We start from the raw sequence: 22,074 nt of genomic DNA, 5'->3' as shown, positions 1-22,074 counted from the left end.
ATGACTACCCCATATGATCATAGACCAGAAGCTGTCAAGCAAGACTAGATTACACACATCAATGTTTATAGCCTGGTGTTGGGCTCATTGGTTATTTTAGCAAAATCAGAATTTTATTAGCTAAGAGGTTGGAGGCAGAACTCTGAGGAGAGAACTAGCAGTGTCCTCTAAAGATCAAGGACTTGGACCACTGGACTCAGTAACTACCACCAAATGCCCTTCCCATCGACATGCCCTAGCTTTCCATTGAATATACTGAAAATCCCTCTCTTGTGCCCTTACCGTATTGCTTTAACAACACCGAGAAAATTATTTTTAATAAGCTTGCATTAGTACTCTTTCTAATAGCAAAAACCAGATGTGAGATTCCCAAGTTGGTCTATTACATATTAGGCTACTGTAAGAACATGGCGTCAGTTGAAAAGCTGAACCTCCCTAACACGGGATGAGAAGCACTGGCTTCAATAAGCAGCAAGTGCTAACCCCTTCCTCCCAGCATAACCTGTTGCTGATAATCAGGGCCAATGCGTGGGAATGGACAGTGATTAAAGTTAAGCTGTTTTATTCACATCTAGGAATCTATTCCAAAACCTGCTATGCTGGTCCAAAGGCAGGACGTAGCTCATACGCATGCAAGGGTTGTGGCTGCCTATGCCCTTGAGAGGAGAAAGCTCTGCCTTTGTTTCTCTCTAGCTCCTTGTATTCTAGTAGGAGAATCAGCTAATTATTTGACTGGCCACAGTTGACAACTTATGGGGCAGAGTGGGGAATCGTAAATGGGCCACTACACCGGAAGGTGGCAGGTGTCTATGGTCGTATTCACTGTTTTTTTTTTTTAATTTTATTTATTTATTATGTATACAATATTCTGTCTGGGTATATGCCTGCAGGCCAGAAGAGGGCACTAGACCCCATTACAGATGGTTGTGAGCCACCATGTGGTTGCTGGGAATTGAACTCAGGACCTTTGGAAGAGGAGGCAATGCTCTTAACCTCTGAGCCATCTCTCCAGCCCCATCGTATTTACTGTTTTAGCTTCTCTGCCTTGTACTGTGCTAAGTTAGTCAAAGTGCTGATTTAAGGGGACACAGTAAGATGTTTTACTTTGGCTGAAGACACATTTTCTTGACCCCAGATTCATTTCTCAGTGTAATTCAGTTTTACCGGGGATGAGGTTTACATGTCAGAAACAACATGCATCCACCCCCATGTGTGACATCCATCTAATTATTATGCTTGTGGTCATCCTCTTTCGGCTGAGTACACATTGCAGGAAGTTGGTAGGATGGATCTGAAACCTCTGTTCTTGATGCAGAATCAGGCTATTTGCACGAGTATCAGATAAAGTGCTAACTTTGGAAACAAGCAAGCCAGTTGTGTTTTGATATTATCCATGTATTATCATGGTATGGAGGCAAGGCAGAAGCATCCAAGACGCCCTAAATTCCCAGGAAGCGTTTGTACCTTAAAAGCTGCAGTGTTGGCCGGGCGGTGGTGGCGCACGCCTTTAATCCCAGCACTCAGGAGGCAGAGACAGGCGGATCTCTGTGAGTTCGAGGCCAGCCTGGTCTACAAGAGCTAGTTCCAAGACAGGAACCAAAAGATATGGAGAAACCCTGTCTCGAAAAAAAAAAAAAAAAAGCTGCAGTGTTTCATCAGACTCCTGGGCTTCCATGAGTCCCTAAGTAGCATTGGTACACAGTCCTAGGAATGTGGGAAATGTATGTGAACACTGATTTGAATAGTGTTGCTTTAAAAAAAAAAAAGACTTTCATTTTTACTTCCATGGTGTGATTCTTTGGGAAAAAAAATCTGCTTTTCTTTCAAAATTCAGACCATATCACGTGTCAAGTGATAGAAGCCTTGTTAGTCAATATTAACCAAACTATATTATTTGTTACAGCGACACTTATACCAAATATTTCCAAAGCAAACAGCACACATCTGGGTTTTCGGAAGGTGAGTGGCTTGACTAGACCAGAGGATCTCATGGAGTTTGTAGTTTTCTCATGTTACCGCCATTAGCTGGACTCGATACCAAGTGCTCATCCTCTTGTCTCAGCTAACAGGGTTCTGTGTGCAGAGGGATGGAGGGGGAAGGAATGGGAGGCAGGGGAAGGAGAGAAGAGGAGAAGAGAGAAGAGAATGGGTTGGTGAATCTGTTCTTTTTAGCTCTGGCCCAATCAGCTGAGGTGTTAAGGAGATGGAAGACACATGGCCTTAGCGTCCCAGTTCTGTAGAAGCTGGGCACGGAGGTACACACCTTAATCCCAGCACTTGGGGTCAGAAGTCAGCTTGTGCTATATAGTGAGTTCCAGGATGACCAGGTGGAAGGCAACAGGTGATGTCAGACAAAGATTGACAGCACTAGGTTAAAGTACTGACAACAGCGGTTTGCATCCATTTATTTTTGAGGACGAGCAATAATCAACACAAGTGGGAGCAGATGCCGGCAGCGTGGTGGCTGCGCTGGAGCTTTTAGTCTGCTAACTGCTGTTTAATTGCTCTTCCCTAAATGCAGACACTCAGGGGTCTGTATTTCATACAATTTCAATTCCTTTGTATTTGGTCTGGTTGGAGCTGTTGTTGGTCCCCAGTTTTTCCCTCGGAGTCTGTAAAGAGAAGAAAACATGGAAAGATGTAACAATCTCTAAGATTCACCAGTAACTTGTGTTTAGCTTAGCTGTGTCCTTCTCTCCCACTGCCCACCAGATTCCTGCCTCCAGTTTGGCTGACTGAGAGGAAGCCTGTGTGGGGCAGGTTCATCCCTGGGTCTCGCCTCTCCTCAGTGCGCCCGTTCTAGTCCTTCGCAGCCAGCTCATTCCCAACAGGAAGTGCACTGGGCTGTGCTTAGGGGATGTTACACACAAGGGGGGAGGTACATCCTGACTCGTACAGGCCACTAAGAAAGCCATATCAACTGCTTTCATAAGAAAAAGGGAGAACTTGGGGAGAGTTCTCAGACAAATGCTCTGACGAAGGGAATCCACAAGGCTGGACACATCTCCTAGCTTATTCCATCATTCATCCTGGGGAAAGAATAGACGGCCCTTATCATAGCGTTGGTCATTAGAGAGATGAGGTTCCAGGGAAGCGAGTCAGCCACCGAATCTCCACTGCACGGTGGTTGGGGGCAATTGTTAGGGGAGAATGGTACTGCATGGAGCCCAGATCATGTGCTAGCCAATCCCACTTGTAGAGGAAGACAACGGAGAGCTGTTTAATGCTTTGTCTACCATCTACCATTTGTGGATTCTCGAATTTATAAATTTTCAGAGGTGAGCTAAGAACTCAGATCTGAAAAATCCTCTGCAGCAAGTAGAGAATCGAAAGAATTACTATTTCAAGCATGCCGACTGCTGTGGCCATTCTTGCTTTCTCTTGTCTCACTCCTTCCTCCTAGGCACTTCCCCAGGGCCTTGCTCTATTAGGAGTTGAGTTGCAAAGGGCGAGGCCAGGTCTGTATGGAATCTCAGCCTAAGACAACAACTATGTCCTGGCTCCATGTACCACAGAGCAAGCAGCTGTCCCGACAGAGAACTGTGCTCCAACTCTGCTAACTCCCACAAACGCTGGCCTCACAGTGCAAATCACTGGGCAACTGCCCCGTGATGCCCAGCCTTCTTCTACAGAAAGGGATCTGGATAAGCACACTGGATTGTTGTTTTATCCACTGATTTGTGTGCGCACATTTAGAACCCATATTTGCTTCTGTACTGGTGTTCTCAAGCTTTCTCCGCCTACTCCCAGTTCAACTACTGAGAACAAAGTTGTCAGAGTCAAAGAGCATTCTCACTAGGGTCTCCCAGGCTCCCACTCTTGGGACTCTCTGAAGAGGACTCCCTTCTGCTCCGTTGGCTATTTTGGGCTTTGTAAAGGAGAGTTGAGTAGAGAAAAGTGGGGCCAGGACTGAGCTGAAGTGTCTTGGGAGTTCGAGGTTTGAGAATGCAGTTTCAGCATGAGAGCAGTTATCGGTGCTTTCATTCCCCTTCTCAAAGTGTTTATGGGGCATAAGGGAGAGACTGAGTTGTTCCTGAACCCTGTTCCCACCATCTTGGGCTCTGCAGCTAGACAGGAGCCCTGGCCGCGAGGTTCCACAACTCACCGTCTGACACTGCTGGTTCCTTTTCTTCAGCTGAGCCCATGTTGGAATGTATGCTATCCTTATGTTCTGGAACTAAAATGTAACAGTCAGGGTTCAAATATAATAACCAGCCTGAAAACACACTCTCTCTCTCTCTCTCTCTCTCTCTCTGTCTCTCTCTCTCTCTCTCTCTCTCTCTCTTTCAGTGTGTGTGTGTGATATCATAGCTCATTATGTTTGTGGACACACAGATTGACTAAAAATTACTTTACACNAACACACTCTCTCTCTCTCTCTCTCTCTCTCTCTCTCTCTCTCTCTCTCTCTCTCTCTCTGTGTGTGTGTGTGTGATATCATAGCTCATTATGTTTGTGGACACACAGATTGACTAAAAATTACTTTACACAATACTCCGAATTAATCAAAAAACTGCTTTCTAATCACTTTTTACTTACCATTCGTTTCATTTTTTTTTTTTGAGAAAGTGTCTCATTGTTAGCTCAGGCTGGTTTCTGATTCTGAGCAGAGTTAGTTAACTGCTTAAGTACTAGGATCATAGGCAGGCGCATGCCTGGCTTCACATGTGTGTGTATGTGTAATATTAATACCTACATATGATTAAAGCATATTAACATACAGATTATGGTATTGATATGTTGTATTCGCTATTATTAATATATATAGGATTTATTTATCTATTATTTTTTTCCTCTCTCCCTCTCTTTCTGCTGTCTTGTCTATCCTGTGCTGTCCTGGTCTATCCTGTGCTATCCTGGTCTATCCTGTGCTGTCCTGGTCTATCCTGTGCTATCCTGGTCTATCCTGTGCTGCCCTGATCTATCCTGTGCTATACTGTTCTATCCTTTCCCAGTTCACTGGAAAAACAGCTCTCTTAACCCACCTGTTGCCAGTTTTATAATATTTCAATGGGAAAGTCCTGGTGATTAAGTTGATTTTCTTAATAATTCACATTTTGATGCCCAATTCAGAAAAAACTATATGGTATGCTTGATTTTAATGCTTATTCAAAAAAAATCACACACACACCCCAAAACCTGAAATCAGTGCCATCTTCTCTACTTAGTCAGGGGCCTCAGAGTTCTTTAGTCTGATATCTAATATCTTCCGCTAAGGATATCACTTGGCAGAAGGTTAAGTACCTCAAGTTTCAACTAGCAACTTGAACTGGAATTATTTTAGAGAAATGTGTTTTCTACAGCTTGGTTTCTTTCCTGCTCATCCCAGGAAGCAGCTAGTCACCTTCTTCATAACAGATTTTATAGACTCGCAGTTCTCTCGGGGCCTCTGCAGTGCCAGTCAGCCTTCCTGGAGGAATAATTCCTCTCCAGATTAAATCCAGGCTTCTCAAGCTCTGCTGAAGCTGGGGCCCAGGTCTCTGGACAGTGACGGGGCTGTAAACGACCTCCAGAGGCTACTGAAATGGCCAGGGTAGTTCAGAAGGCTTGACCTCCAACTAGTCCATGCTTTGGCCAAATAACCTAGCATCACATGATCGCTACCTTCTTCCCCAGGTCTGTTAGTCCATTTTGCATCCCCTGTCCTAACCCGGATACCTTACTGTACTGTTTGGGGGAATTATGCACCTCTGGCCTTGCCTTGGTTACCCATAAGGCCTCTTTGCTGAGGGAGGTGCCTTTTAGCATCCCCTCTCTCCTCTCCTCTTCAACTTCACACTTTTGTTCTAAATCCCAGGAAAGAAGGATCCATCACCACGCAGCCCAGCTCCTACGTCATCTGTTCCGGGAAGTCTTTCCTTACCCTCCCAGCTACCACAGGGACCCCCAGCTGCTTCCACCCTGCCTAGGCCTCTGTGCCAGCACTGCCTCTCCACAGGGTGTAAACGATTGTGTTCTCCACCCTATCAACCCATATGTTGAAGTGCAAACCTTCTCGTGATTATACTGAAAGGTTGAACTTGGGGAGGTGACCAGAGGAGGGTGTAGCATGAATAAGAAAAACCCAGAGACAGATACTGGGGTTCAGCCTGAAGATAAGAAAAGCAAAACAATCAACCGCTAGAGAGACCTTTTACTTCTACCAAATCTTCAGACCGAAAGGGCTATCCTGCAACGCTCTCCACCTACCTCAGACCCCACACTCCACTGAGTTCCTGTCTCTTCTTTATATTCCTTTCTCTGTACAGCCATATAACTTCTGTCTCCACCTCCTCCTCTCTCTGTACAGCCATATAACTCTGTCTCCACCTCCTTAGTGCCAGGATTAAGGGTGTATGATTCCAAGTGCTGGGATCACCTTTGTGTGAGCTCTGTTTCTCTTTTAGACAGATTCAATCTTGTGTAACCCAGGGTGGCCTTGAACTAACAGGGTTCCCTCTGCCTGTCTCCCAAATCCTGGGGTTAAAGCTATGAGCCACCACTCCCTGGCCTGTATGGCTGACTAGTGTGGTTGCTTTGCCCTCTGATCTTCAGGCAAGCTTTATTTATTAAAACACAATCATATATCACTATAGGAGGGCACAGGCTTGGTGAATTCAGAATTACAGTCTTCCAAAACAGGTCCATCAAAATTCATTTGTGCTTGTTTTCATGTGAAGACAGAAAAATAAATAACAAAACTGGCCCTGACCCCACACTGTTTGATGTGTTTTAAAGCACCTACCATGGCTCCTCCCTGTCTCCCCACTTCTTCCATCTGTGATGTAAAAAATACATCTCACATGAAAACAGAAAACCCATGCAGCACCGTCAGCGTGCCCGCTGCTAACTGGCGGATGTCTAGAACGCTTAAGCTGCATGACCAATGCAGCGCTGTTTCTGAACAAACACCCATTTAGTTCTTCTCCTCTGCCGTCTTAGTTCTAAAGTAACTTTAAGACTTGTTTAGGTTTTTCTCCTTCATGTTACTGGATCTTTCCTCTCCCTCTGAATGTTTAGATTGCCAATCGTGTTTCCTTCATTTTGATTTTCAAAACCCTGTTTTGTTAAGCTGTTAAACTAATTGTGAGTCTTGGCATGTCATGGGCTCTTAGGCCCTTCTCCTACACAGTTTGTGTGACTAGAGCCTCTGTGCTAGCAAGTTTTATGTCAACTTGATGCAATCTTTAGTCATCTGGGAAGAGGGAACTTCACTTGAGAAAATGCCTCCTTAGAACTGGTCTGTGGGCAACCCTGTCGGACATTTTGATGATCGATGTGGGAGGTCCCAGCTCACAGTGGATAGTGCCACTCTGGGCTGGTGGTCCAGGGAGCTGTAAGAAAGCAGCATGAGCAAGTCAATTAACAGTACTCCTCCATTGCCTCTGCATCAGTTCCTGCTTCCAGGTCCCTGCTCTGACTTCCTTTGATGGTAGTCTCTCAAGTATAAGTGTAAGCTGAATAAACCCATTCTCTCCCAAGGTTGTTTCTGGTCAGAGTTTTAACACAACAACAGAAACCCTAGCTATGACAGCCTCCTTATTTATTGTACTTCCGTTGTCTCTCACAGAAATCAGTGATTCTGCGAAGCTCAAGGAATACGCTATAGTTTGCTATGAGGATTTATTAGTACCTTTAAAATATGATCTCATGTAGTTTGACATTTGGGATAGGATCAAGTAATAAATATGATCTTATTTTTTTAGTATGGGATGAGGATTTTGAAGGTCTTAACTGTTTTATGGCTAACAGATGATTAAATTTCTTTCTTTGAAACTCAGTGCAAATTCTTAGATTGAATGGAACATATTTTTTCCTCCACCCAAGTCTACTTACTACTCATGGCCTTATGCTCTTTCTGGCTGTCATTTGTTGAGAAGTCAGAGGTGTTTTGACCTTTTTAAAACTTAGTTTATAGCCTGAAGGTCAGAAAATTAAGTATTAAAGTAACTGAAGAGATCTCCTGAGCCTCCTACATGAATCTTCTCACTGACGAGCTAGTTAACAGAGATCTCCAAACTGAGAGGTACATTGCTCTAGTGATTTTTGGAATATCTGGGACAGTGGGCTCTATTTTTGGGGTGGAGACAAGGTCCAAAGGCAACAAAGTAAAAAGCAATCTAGACCTTTGCTAATAAATAAAAATTCAGTTTATACCATGTCATATTCTTTCACAAGACTTTTCATAGTCAAGCATAGTTGAGAAATTTAGGACCAGTTACCAGTTAATGAGTCAAACATAGGATGACAGTTTTGAAGCCCTTTCTAGAGGAAGAAAATTACATTCTTGCCTGCCAAACCCATGCAGCCACCCAGAGGACCTGTAAATTTTAAGAATAAAAGAACTCAAGTTAAAACCAGCTGCTCCTTGGACTTCTACAACCTGAACACCCCCCATCTTGCCTCTGGGCTGTGTTTATTTTGGCTCTGTTCTGGGGACTTGATCATCAGCCAAGCTCTGACTTCCCCAGCCTCACGTTCTGCCCAGATCTCACTAAATGCTCCTTGGTCTAACCAATGGCCTTCTGTCAGTGTCTTCTCACTAGCTCATTCTGAAAGAAAGCAACCATCTTTGGTTGGAATTTGCACTGACTGATTCTTAGACACGTTTACTATCACCTCTGGTTGGGCTTTGAAAACTTGATTTCTCATTATCTTTTCCTTCTTTGTGCAAACACAGACCCACCAAATACAGTCTACCTGTATCACAGTTCCTTTCAACCTCTTTGCCTTAGCCCCTTCCTCCTCAGAGGCTAAGCAAAACAACAAGTCTGGTTTCTTCCATTCCCGTGTTCAATGTAGGTACCCAAATCACCCCAACCACTTAAAGCCTGAGTAATAAAAGGAGAAGAAAGTGAGAAAAAAAAACTTTAGGGAGATAATTTATTCTTACAGATAAAATCAGTATGAAAAACCTTAGAAAATTTATGGAACACAGCATCGAGGTTTGCAATGCTCACAAAATAGGATGGAAGTACACATTAATATTTAGGATAAAAGCACAGGCTAATATTTGGGGGCATGTTTCACTTCTGCATCCAGGAAGCTGGGCATCATTTTAAGGAATCCCACAATCACACTCTGGACTCTTGGTTTTGGTTTCTGACTTGCATTGAACTCCCTGTACCTCTTCCATATAATGTATCTCCTTTTCAAAATTAATTAATTCCAGCGCTTCCCTTCTTCATTATGGTCTTTACTCCAGAGATCTGTCCCTGACTGCTGCTTTGTTCTGTGCTCTCCCTGCCGCACAGGCACCTCCATCTGCAGTCCCACCCTCCAGACTTAACACTAGACATGCTTCTGGATTAGATCTGATCCTGTGCTCTGCCGTGAGGACTCTTCCCACTCTGCTCTAGCTTCATCCTCTTCCTAATGGTGGCTAAACATTAATATTCACCATCCAGCTATCTACCCACTTCTTTCTATTTTTGGATATGTATGTCCATTTTTTGGATGTGTAATTACTCACAAAACCAAGTCCAAAGGAATTAGAGAGCACGGGTGAGGAAGTGTTCCTTTTCTAGTCACTTGGGACCTCCTCCTAGAGGTCCACATAGTTCCCAGATTCTTCTAAGAAATCAAATAATGGTTGCTGATCACTCCATCTCTTCCTTTCCCACCCAGATCTCTCTTACGCGTGGAGACATGTGTCCATTGTTCAGAAGACACGTTCACTTACAGGATTCCTGAAAACCTGCTCCTTCATCTCTACGCTCTCCCTTAATCATGCCCTGCCCGTCGTCCTCATGACAGCACACACGGCGAATGACGAGGCAGTGGAGGCAGCCAGCTTGAGCTGTTGCTGTTCTTAGGGCTGAGATCAATAGCTCCACATTGTTAACCCATTTGGTGCTTACTGTTAGGGAATTCTATTCCAGGGATAGTCCTAAATGATATATCCTAAATCCAAATATCCCCTGGGCACATTGCTTGTGTGTGTGTCCATGTGTGCATTTACCCATGTGTGTTTATACATGTATATGTGTGTAGGCTAGAGGTTGATTTCAGCTCTCTACCTTATCATTTGAGAAATGGTCTCTGTGAATGTAGAGTTTACTCTTTGTCTAGCCTGTCTAGCAAGCACCAAAGATCCTCCTGTCTACCCTCCGCCTGCATCCTTACCCTTGCTACCAAGCACTTAAGATACTGAGCCATTTACCCAGCCAAATCCTTGGGCACATTCTAGACTCCCTTGACTTTTCCTTTCCCTCTGTTTCAGACTGCCCAACTTCTGTCAACAGTAACTCTTTCTATACTGCCGTGGCCACTGCTTTGTTCAAATCTAGCTGCACCTCCATACTGCCATATTGGCCTCTCCTCTGGCTGCAGAGCTGGTCTTCTTGCTTCTAGGTTTTCTTTCAACTCATTCTACTATATCAGACATCACAAATAGCAACCACTCTAAACTTAAAATTTACATCTGTCTCTCTCATCTCCCTAATCACTTGTTTGTTTAAAATGGTTCTTTGTTCCATTCCCGGTCTCCAGACATTCCTCAGGTCAAGCTCTATTTCTACAGAAAATGTAGCAGTTCTCTGAGCATTTTTCCTTACTTCTTGTGGATGTTGCTCCCTCTGACGAGAGCCCTCCTACTCACCATTTTTCCCGTGCTTTCCTCATAACTCAGTAGTCTGCCGTCTCCTTTAGAAAGTCCTTCCAGTGCATTCCTCTAGCCCAGAGCATTTAGCATGTGAACCCCACAATCTAAAGTCCTTTCTGGTTTCATGTCTTCCCTTTTCAGTCCATAAAAGTATTCTCACCATAGCTGTGAATGACTTCTAGGCTATCCATCCATTGGGTGTGTTTGGGGCCTCATTTCATGTGACCGGCCCTCTTCCTCACCACCGTCAGCCTCATACAACTTGGTCTTCCTTCCATGACATCACAACATCTCATCCCATCTCTCCATCATGCACCTTTGCCAACCTCCCCTGCTCTATTTAACCCTCAAAGGCTGGATCCCTCCTTATCCTCTTGTTTTCCAGATAAATCCATCATAGTCATGTGTCCATGGCTGTTTATGGATCAACAGCTCCCAGTTTGACAGCTATAGTCCAGGACTTTCTGAACTCTAGGATTAAGACATTATCTCTCTGATATTTCCATTTTAGACATTGCATAGGTATTTCACTGTCAGAATGGTAGACCCTAATTGGCCCTTCAGGTGCTCTCATAGTACATAGTCCCACTCACACCCTTTACTGACACACACCATGCGCTTATCGCCTATTCTGAATGATGGCGCTCTCTCTGCCATTTCCCCTGTCAACAAACATACACCTCTGCCCAGTTTCGAGGACCCTGGCAGACACTGATCCTTTCTTCATGTTAGTGTGCTGCTCTCCTCATCCCTTCACTTTCTGTGCACAGCTTTGCTTTTTGAACTATTTACACACTGCACCAGCCTGCATTGCCCGTCCTGTGTGGCTGACTCTTCGGCTCCTCTTTCGTTGTCCCTCTGCCGCCTGTTCTCAAAGTCTTCCATTAGCTGGCACAGGCATTCTTTATGACTCTGCCTCTCTGCCATTGTCCTTGGGCTTTGGTCACCCAAGTTCTTCTGTAGTTCTTCCAAACAAGTCCATCTGTGTGTTCCTGGCCCAAGGTTTTCTCTTCTATTCCCTGGCATAAGCCCTCCCAGAATCCCTTTCTTCTCATTCCTCAGGTAGAGAGAGATGCCATTTGGATCAGGCATGGCCACCATCTATTTTATCTACCTTATACTTTCAGTTTTTACTGTCAGCTCACTGTTGGTACTCCACAAATATTAGTGGAAGAAGAGAATCTAAGGTTGGGAAAGACATTTGGTTAATGCTCTTTGCATAGATAAGTGTATTCACTTCAACATGTCTTCTTCCAGATGTAAACTGAGAATTTGTTCTTGTTTTTGTTTGTTTGCTTGGCTTTGCTTTTCAAGACAGGGTTTCTCTTCAGAGAGACTACGTAGACCAGGGATGGCCTCAAACTCACATAAGCCTGCCTTTGCCTCCTAGGATTAAAGGTGTGTGTGCTACCATGCCCAATTGAGAATTTTTTAAATGGCTCAAAGAAGAAAAAAAGGAGAGAAGGCAGCACTTCCTTATGAGTTCATGATTAGAAAACCATCAAAGGGAAAAGTGTGTTTATTGATATTTATTGGATTGTAAATAAAGTTATTTAAAAGTAAATATGGTATAATAGGTTAGACTGTGCTTCCCCAAAGATAGATAGCAGTTCTAACTGCTGGTGCCTGTACTTTTAATCTTTTTTGTAGGCAGAGAAGAGATAATCGATTTAAAATAAGGGTCTTATGGGGGCTCAAGAGACAGCTCAGCAGTTAAGAGCATTTTCTGATCTTGTAGAGGACCAGACTTTGGTTCCCAACACCCACAAGGAAGCTTGCAATTGCCATGTCCAGGGGACCCAACACTCTATTGTGGTCTCTGCAGGCTTTTGCACACATGTGGTGCACATAAATTATGCATGTACACACATACATATAACAAAAAATACAAGTACAAATTTAAATGGAGTCATAGTGAAATCAAGACTGGTCTTAAACGCAATGAGGTCTAGTCCTTGTGGCTTGAGAGAGATTTGGAAACACAAACATCCAGGGCACAGACAGATGTGTGCAGGATGGCAAAGAATGTGGTATGTTTACGAGTCAACACTGCCAAGTACCTCTACTAGAACCAGGCTAAGCAAGGAAGGTTCTTCTCTAGAACTTGCAGAGAACAGGGCTTTACTGACATCTTAGTCTTATGTCACCTGGTGCAGGCTAACTTGTTTACTAGTTCTGAAAAACTAGTAAATGTGGAATACACAAAACTTACAAAGCCACAGTATTCTAAAACTGTGATTTCTTTAGCATTTTATGCTTTATTTCTAAAGACACATTGAATTTAGCCGCTTATTTTGCTAACAATTTAGTTTTAAAAACAAAATATGTAGTCTAGTTATCTATATTAGTATTAACAGCAATTCAGCTATAACAAGCATTTCATATCTGTGTGTATGCATGCACATGTGTGTGTGAGCACTGCATGGTATGTGAGTGTGAATGCAGGTGCATGGGCCTGGCCATGTGTGCACGGCAAAAGGAGGAGGTCATGGCTCTTCTAACTCTCTCCACTTTGGTTTTTTAAGACAGGGTCTTTCATTAAAATAGAGCTTGGTTGACAGCTCTTGCCCGCCTGAAGCTTTGGGAGTTACAGGCACACATGTTTGACCACACTCGCTCTTCTGTGTGAGTGCCACCAATCCAAACTCCTTCTTGCAGAGCAAGCGCTCCTACCCACAGGCCACCTCTTCAGCCATGTGGTACCTTTTAAAAAATGTGAAAAGATTTATTTTTATCTTATGTGTATGAGCATTTTGCCTGTCCATATATCTGTATACCACATGCATGTCTGTTGACAAAGGAGGCCAGAAAAGGCTGCCCTGAAACTGGAGTTGTGGATGCTTGTGTCACCAAATGGATGTTGAAAAATCAAATGTAGATCCCTCGAGCAGCCAGTGCTGTTAACCACTGAGCCTTCTCTACAGCACCCTGTAAGTACCTTTTTGGCATCAGATCAAAGAGAAAACAAATTTATGAGATTACCTTCTTCAACTGGCTGAAAAGTTTTTAAGTCTCCAAATGCAACACGTTTTTCCTGTTGAAAAAGTTATAATCAGAGCATTAAATGACAGCAACCACTAAATCATTCTTTAGCAGAAAAATTATTTGATGCTTGATTTAAAACAAATAAATATTTTTAGCATACCGAAAATTATAAAACCAGATGCATGACATGTTTTTGATATATTCTCCAAACCTTTGCTGCTTTATGGTTTTCAGGAACATGACAGAAATTGAGCTCATGCATGTCTTGGCCTCCAGAACAATTTTGAGATCATTATCAAAGCCAGCTCCTTCGTAGGCCCTCTGCCGTACCTGAATCAGATCATCCGTGAGCCAGTTTATTATCTGCTTACTCAGCGAAATGCCCTCAAGGTCTGTAAGAACTACCCACGTTCCGTTCTCAAATTTCACAGGCATAGAGAACACGACCCCTTCTGGAATACCAAATTGGCCTGCAGGGAGCATAGACAGGGCAAAGCACAAGTAAATAAAGAATTTGGAAAAAAGGACTGAAAACAACACACATAGTACATGATTTTAAAACTCTGTGTGTGTGTGTGTGTGTGTGTGTGTGTGTGTGTGTGCATGTGCGCTCATGCATGTACCTAAGGAGGCCAGCAGAGGGTATTAAATGCCCTGGATCTGAGGTTATAGGTGGTCAGGTGGTGTGAGCTGCCTGATACGGATATTGGTAATCAAATCCTGGTCCTCTACATGGACCCTGGAGTCAGTACATGATTTTTAAGGACATTGGTGGTGCTAAGTTTTCCTATCTGATTAGGACCAGAGCACCCATTCAGTCCTTAATGCACACCTGTCCTAGTTCTGACCATTCTCCCTTCTCTTTCATATCTAGGGGTTAGTGAAGTCTTTCTTTTCTAAGCCTTGTGTATAATTTGTACCTGTTTCCCATAGCTGATCTATGACTTTGCATGTAACACATGAGCCTGAACCACTCGAATAATTTGGCTTTCTTTTCTAGCTTACTACATGTCTTAGGGTTACCATTGTTGTGATAAAACATCATGACCAAAGCAACTTGGGGAAGAAAGGGTTTATTTGGCTTGTGTGTCATCATTTATGTACATTGATGACATGGTCACTCCGTGGTATGATTAAGGGGAAAATTTTTATTGTAGATATGGGAGAAAAAGAACACCCAGATGAATCTGGAAGATTCCAGAGAAGAAAGAGAGAAAGAAGAATTTGAACATGTCCAGCAGCCTGAACCTAGACACAAGAGAAGTAGGAACAGATCAGAGAGTGTAGATAGAAGTTTCTGTTCCATCTGGTCCTGCAGCAGTTCAGTTCCAACAAAATATGCAGAGGCTTATGTTAATTATAAACTGGTTGGGCTATTAGCTCAGGCTTAATATTAACTAACTCTTACAACTTAAACTAACCCATAATTCTTGTCTATGTTAGTAATGTGGCTTGGTACCTTTTATCAGTGAAGCATTCTCATCTTGCTTCTTCTGTATCTGGCTGGTGACTGCAGACTGAGTCTTTCCTCTTCCTAGAATTCTCCTAGTCTGGTCACCCTGCCTATACTTTCTGCTGGCCAATGGCCAATGAGTGCTTTATTAAACCAATATAAGTGATAAATCTTTACAGGGTACAAGAGCATTATCCCACAGCAAGAGAGATAGAGGAAGAGAAGGGTGAATACAAAGAGAGAGGCTTGCTTCATATGACTTATTCATCCTACTTTCTTAAAGAACGCAGGGCCATCAGCCTAGGGATGGTGATGTGGGATTCCCCTCTGCATACTGTGAATATGATTGGTTAATGAATAAAGAATCTGCCTTGGCCTGTGATAGGACAGAGTAGAGCTAGGTGGGGGAAACTAAACTGAATGCTGGGAGAAAGAAGGCAGAATAAGGAGACACCATGTAGCCTCTGGGAACAGATGTGCTGGAACCTTGCCAGTAAGCCACAGCCACATGGTGATACACAGATTAATAAAAATGGGTTAAATTTAGATGTAAGAGTTAGCCAATAAGAAGCTAGAGCTAATGGGTCAAGCAGTGATTTAATTAATATAGTTTCTGTGTGGTTATTTCAGGGCATCAGGAACTGATGAGTGGCCTCTTACTACCAATGGCACCATCCACAATAGATGGGGCCCTTCTATGACAATCACTAATTAAGAAAATGCCTTATACACTTGTCTGTAACTTGATCTTATGGAGGTATTCTTTCAGTTGAGACTTCCTCCTCTCCAGTGACTCTAGCTAGTGTTGAGTTGACATAAAACTAGCCAGGACATTATAGCAACCATATAGTCAATGTCTGCTAGGCTAGGAAAGGAAAGGAAGTGGACAGGAGACCTGGTTATTTCCTTGCAGCTTCAGTTCTCCATCTTTGTTCTTGTAAAGCTAATCATACTTCCTATTCTAGTCACTTCCTATGGATGGCTTTCAGTTGGTAAATTGCTAAATCCTGGCATTCTGCATACCAGAGCCATTGTTGTCAGTAGCTGTGGGAGGCCCAGCTCAGTACTGGCCTGTATGTGGCCAGGGTTCTTTTCAGAGACTTTACCAGGGGAGAGATGAAGGTACTGAATTACTTTGCAGGTAACAATTTCAGGACAAGTCAGTATAAAACAAACCTGGGGTTTTCTAAAGCAGGGTTTATTAAGTAAAGGGCTTCAGTTTACACTTAAAGGTGGGTGTAGGCTTCTTGAGAGAATCACAAGAGTGCCATCTTGGACAGTCATCTTATGGTCAGATTTTGAAGGCTGTGGATGTTATTCATGAGTTAAGGTAGAGAGAGAAATGTGGAAAATTATAGGACTAGGTCGGAACAATCCTGAAAGTTCATTTTCTCTCCCTTTCTTCTTTTAATCGAGTTTTCCTGGTGTGCCATGGTGTCAGATGCATTGTGGGAATGGGCAATTTTGCAAGGCTAATGATGTGCAAACACCCCTACAATGAGGAAAGAAAGGCAGTGATCATGTGGGTTAGCCATGTTGATTCCAGCAGCCTAGAGAGTCTTGCTGCAACAGCTCTGTGATCTCATTTTCTAAATACTGCTAAGTTGTCCTATGGCCCTGTGTTTACCTAGTCTGGCTCATTGCCAGATCTGTCCATGGTGCTGGCAACCTATCTGTGGAGAATGTGTTTTATCGGGACAGAGTGTAGGGTAGCTTATCTAACAGGGTCTCATGAGAATAGACCAAGAAACAAATAATTTTGAGTGGAATTCCTACAGAGGTTAATAAAGCTTACAAATGAAGATCTCTCTCTCTCTCTCTCTCTCTCTCTCTCTCTCTCTCACATTTTCTTGTGTGTGTGTTCACAAACACACATTTGAAGGTCCTCTCCTTCTTCCATATGAATTCCCAAAAGCTAACTGAACTTAGAGTCACTTCCATGTCCCATCATGGGGTTTTCAATGCCTGTCTTTCCACAGTCTTAACCCTGGGGTGGCAATGGCCAGGCATTACCACTTAAGCTGTTCACTGTGACCTGAGTGTCACATAAGATGCTTCTCCCATGGAGATGTAGCAGGAGACACAGAGTGAGCCTACCCTCAGTGCAGAGATTCTAATGAAGAGGTTGCATGCATCTACTAAGGCACGGTAGAATATTCTGTCTGACAAATGAACCGAGAAACAAATCAGGGAAACAACACCTTTCACAATAGCCTTAGAAAAATACAAAATATCTTGGGATAACTCTAACCAAGTAAGTGAAAGATTTGTGTGATAAAAACTTCAAGTCCTTGAAGAAAGAAATTGAAGAAGGTATCAGAAGATGGAAAAATCTCTCAGGCTTATGGATTAGTAGAATTAGTGTGTAAAAATGGCCATTTCATGAAAAGCAACCTACAGATTCAATGTAACCCCCATCCAAATTCCAACACAAAAAAAAATTCTCAACTTCATATGGAAAAAACAAAAAACTCAGGATAGCTAAAACAATTCTGAACAATACAAGAACTACTGGAGGTTCTCGCCATTCCTGATTTCAGTTTGTACTACAGAGCACTAGTTAAAAAAAAAAAAGCATGGCTGGGCTGTGATGGTGCATACCAAAGGCAGGGGGATCTCTGTGAGTTCAAGGCCACTCTGGTCTACAGAGCTAGTTCCAGAACAGGCTCCAAAGCTACAGAGAAACCCTGTCTCGAAAAACAAAACAAAATAATTTATTTATTAGTTTACTAATTAATTAATTAAAAAACCAGCATGGTATCAGTATAAAAACAAACATGTTGATCACTGAAGACCAAGCCATAGAGCCATGCACATATGGACACTCGATTTGATGAAGAACTCAGAAATGCACACTGGAAAAGTGGCAGCATCTTCAACCAATAGTGCTGACCAAACTGGATGCCTGCAAGTAGAAAAATTCAAATAGATCCATATTTATCACCCTACACAAAGTCCAAGTGGCTCAATGACCTCAACATAAAACCAGATACACTGAACTTGATAGAGGAGAAAATGGGGAATAGTCTTGAATGAGTTCCCACAGGAGAAGGCTTTCTAAACAGCACCAAAGCACAGGTACCAAAATCAACAATTAATCAATGGACTTTGTGAAATTGAAAAGCTTCTGTAAGCAAAGAACACTGTCATCCAGACAAGGTCCAGCCTACAGCACGGAAAAAGATCTTTACCAACTTCGTATCTGATAGGTGACTAATATCTAAAATCTATAAAGAACTCAAGAAACTAAATATAACAAAACTAAATAGCCCAATTAAAAAGTGGGGTACAGGTCTAAATAGAGAATTCTCAATAGTGAAAACTCAAATTCCTGAGAAACTATTAAAGAATGTTCAATGTCCTTAGCCACCAGGCAAATGCAAATCAAAACTACATTGGGATTTCATCTTTCAACTATCAAAATGGCTAAGATCAATATTTGAAGTGAAAGCTCTCGTTGGTAAGGATATGGGCATTTATTACTGGTGGGAGTGCAAACTTGTACAACCACTGTGGAAATCAATATGGTGGGTCCTCAGAAAGTTGGGAATCAATCTACCTCAAGATCCAGCTCTAACACTGGAGCATATATCCAAAGGACGCTCCATCCTACCACAAGATACTTGCTCAACCATGTTCATTGTTGCTTTATTCATAATAACCAGAAACTGGAAACAATCTAGATGTCCCTCAACCAAAAAATGAATAAAGAAAATGTGGCAGATTTACAGAATGGAGTACTACTCAGCTGTTAAAAATAACATCATGACATTTGCAGACATATGGATGGAAGCAGAAAAAAATTATCGTGAGTGAGGTAACCCAGACCCCAAAAGACAAACATGATCACTGCCTCACTCAGTCGTCGTCAGAGAAGTTTCCTCAAGCAGCAGATGGGAACAGATGCAGAGACCTACAGCCAGGCATTACACACAGAGAGAGTCTAAACAGAGGTCTCCATCAAATCCCTTCCCTCAAAGTTCATGGAACCCTTGGAAGAGAAGGTAAAAAGAGTGTACAAGCCAGAGGGTGTGGAGGAGAGCAGGGGAACAAAGCCTCTGACTCAGCTGAGATAGGTGCATGTGACCACAGAGACTGGCGCAGTGGCCACGGTGTCCACACTGGGCTGCATCAGGTCCTCTGCAGAGATAGCAGAGCTTTAACTTATTATTCTGATGAAACTCCTGAGTACGAGAATGCGTGTGTCTCTGATTCTTATGCCTGCTCTTAATTAAGACTTTCCTTTTGTGGAGCTGCTGTGAGCATATTTGATATGATTGTTTTTGATTTACCTTTTTTTTTTTGACACAGGGTTTCTCTGTGTAACAGTCCTGGCTGTCCTGAAACTCCCTTTGTAGACCAGGCTGGTCTTAAACTCACTGAAATCTGCCTGCCTCTGCCTCCCAAGTGCTGGGATTAAAGATGTGTGTCACCACCAGCAGCTAATTTTTGTTTTATCTTAATTATATTTTATTTTGTCATCTTTGACAAAAGGAAGGGAGGAAGGAAGGAAGAAAGGAAGGAAGGAAAAAAGGATGGAAGGAAGGAAGGGAGAGAAGGAAAGAAGGAAGGGTACACCTACAAATACTGTGTTTGTGTGTGTGTGTGTCCTTTTGACTCATAATTAAATTTATACAAATTCTTTTGACATTTGTCTAAATGAATGTCCAAACATATATGTAAATTTTAAATTGTAATGTTCTTTACAGGGAAGGGGGTAAGGCAGCCCAACTGTTCACAAGCAAGGAAAGTTACCTAAATCATGGCATGATGGAATGATGTGAAATTATTTAAAAGAATGAAGTACATTTTCATATTTTCATGTGCTAATAAAAGATTTGCAGGGGACTTTGTCCATAAAAAAAGGAATATTCTGTCTGAGCTGAGTGATGGTGCATGCCTTTAATCCCAGCACTCGGAAAGCAGAAGTAGGCAGATCTCTATGAGTTTGAGGTCAGCCTGGTTTACAGAGACAGTGCCAGGTTACATAGAGAAACCCTGTCTCAAAACAAAACAAAACAAAACAAAAACCAACCAAATAAACAAATAGGAATATTTTTTTTCTTTCTGTCTGAGAGAGTTTGGAGAGAGACAGACATTAATTCTCACACTGGAGATTTTTGGAGACGTCTCTGAGATGCACTGAAATTGGAGCGAGGAAGCGATGGTGGCTCTACTGATAACACAAGCGATGCTAGAGGTAGGTCTGACTGGGAAAAAAAGCCAGCAGGTTCAGGTTACCCTATGTTGGGTTCACAGCATGGCGTTCACATGACCATGTTTCCAACCGACTGAGGCTTGAACTCAGTAGAGAGGCCAGGGCCTGAAGATCAGGGAGCCAACAAGATGGACAGAAACAAAAGGGAGGAAATGCTGAAGGCCGAACCTACAGAGGACACAGCAGCAGCCACTGCCTTTGCTGGTTTGTAAGAGTGATGGAGACTTCTACATACTTCTTAGCTTGTAGCATACCTCTGCAGTGTTTACTGATGGGCAGCAGCCTGTTGTGGATAATCTTTTTGTACCACACTGTGAAGATGTTTCACTCTGATTGGTCTAATTAAAAGCTGAACAGCCAATCACTAGACAGGGTTTCCAGGCACAGAGGATGCTGGGGAGAGAAAGGGCAAGTACTCCAGGTATGCAAAGGAAGCACGAGGGGCCCTATGAGTAAGGTGATAAGGCCTCGAGGCAGAAAGTAAATACAAATGAATGGGTTAATTTAAGTTTCGAGAGCCTGTTAGAAACAAGTCTAAACTATCAACTGAGCTTTCATAATTAATAATAAGTCTTCATGTCATTATTGGGGAGTTGATCGTATGACAAAAAAGTCTGACTACAAATGGCATCCAACCATTTGTTGTGTGGGCTCAAATATCCAGGACCTGAGAAAGTGGGAAAAAAAAAGTTATAGGCAAAGAGCCAGACGTAACTTCTTAGTTCTGCAGTCTGTCAGCCTGGTGCTCAGGGTCATACAGAGGCACAGCCACCGGCTGATGCCTGCAGGCTGGAAGCATCTACCAGCACCATGTGCCAGCGCCGTGAGCTAAGCTGACCCATACAGGTGGCTGACCTAACAGTTTAAGATTTGTCTCATACGATCATAGAATGTTGCAAATGCTTAGTAAAGACAGATACAGATGGAAAGAACCTCTAAAAAGGTTATAGTGCATTTAAAAGTGTGCACAGGCTTAAGAAAGAAAAGAAAATGGTATCAACAGTCATAGAAAAAAAGAAAAGTATTTATAAATAATAAAAAAAAGCAAGCCATGCAGAGATGGGAAATGCACAGGAGTCTAGACCCTGTATGGTGCTGTGTTGACTTTAATTTTTTTGATTACTGATGAGCAAGCCATAGCTGCTGAGAAACATTGGATTATTAAAAAAAAAAACTACTAAACGAAACCAACCTATACATTTTAAAGATGTTTTAGCTTCAAAATGGAAGTAAAAAAATATGTTACTATGAGGTTATGCTTTTACTTCCAAGGAAATAAAAGGCTGTGGTTTTATTCAAGGTCAAAAGAGCTCTGATTTGATTGAGTGAGTACCCCTTGAAAATCCTGACTACAGACTTGAAGAAACAACCTAGAAAATCAACAAGGCAGGTGATGTACATTTTAATGCTCAAACTTAAAACAAGAAATCACCTTTGGCTGGCTGTGTACAGTGCACAGTCTATACTTGTGTTAATGCAGATATATATGTTATCTTCAAAAGTTTGTGTTTTCAGAGCAAGGGGACCAGACACCAATGAAAATGGGTGGTCCAAGTGATTCAGTCTCTCAGAGTGCCTCTATTTCAGTTTCCTCAGAGTTCTGCATCCAGAACAGCTTTAAGGCTGTTAGCTGAGATGGTCCAGCCTCAAAGACTATTCTAGCCAGGATTTGACCATTATTCAATTTTCTCAGGGTCCCCTAAAAATGCCAGTGCCCCGAGGAAGCAGCCTGAAGAACATTACGGCCACTTTCAGAAGAGGTAGGGTTGGAGGTTTTTGGTTATTCGGTGGGTTATGGATGGTTGTCATTGTTAAGGGGGTTGGTTACAAGTTGTT

At 42.6% G+C, this 22,074-nt stretch overlaps 1 protein-coding gene across 3 annotated transcripts in view; it reads right to left on the bottom strand.

Annotated features, from left to right (window-relative positions):
• Nucleotides 1-2,427: 2,427 nt before the first annotated feature.
• Nucleotides 2,428-22,074, bottom strand: part of Mdh1b (malate dehydrogenase 1B) — a 37,927-nt gene continuing 18,280 nt past the window's right edge. For 2 of the 3 annotated variants that reach the window (XM_050154338.1, XM_050154340.1), the window contains 4 exons: nt 13,898-14,037; nt 13,565-13,616; nt 4,106-4,177; nt 2,428-2,612 (listed from right to left, as the gene is read on the bottom strand). In XM_050154338.1, coding sequence (XP_050010295.1) covers nt 2,551-2,612; nt 4,106-4,177; nt 13,565-13,616; nt 13,898-14,037 — 326 coding nt within the window. In that variant the 3' untranslated portion in view covers nt 2,428-2,550. Of the gene's footprint in view, nt 2,613-4,105; nt 4,178-4,371; nt 13,286-13,564; nt 13,617-13,897; nt 14,038-22,074 lie in introns of those variants that run through there. The other variant, XM_050154339.1, reaches the window with a different exon arrangement.

The sequence above is a fragment of the Alexandromys fortis genome, unplaced genomic scaffold (genome assembly GCF_014885135.2).
Source record: "Alexandromys fortis isolate MF-2015 unplaced genomic scaffold, M_Fortis_MF-2015_v1.1 scaffold_40, whole genome shotgun sequence".
NCBI classification, from domain to species: domain Eukaryota; kingdom Metazoa; phylum Chordata; class Mammalia; order Rodentia; family Cricetidae; genus Alexandromys; species Alexandromys fortis.
This window is presented reverse-complemented; position numbering and strand designations above follow the sequence as displayed.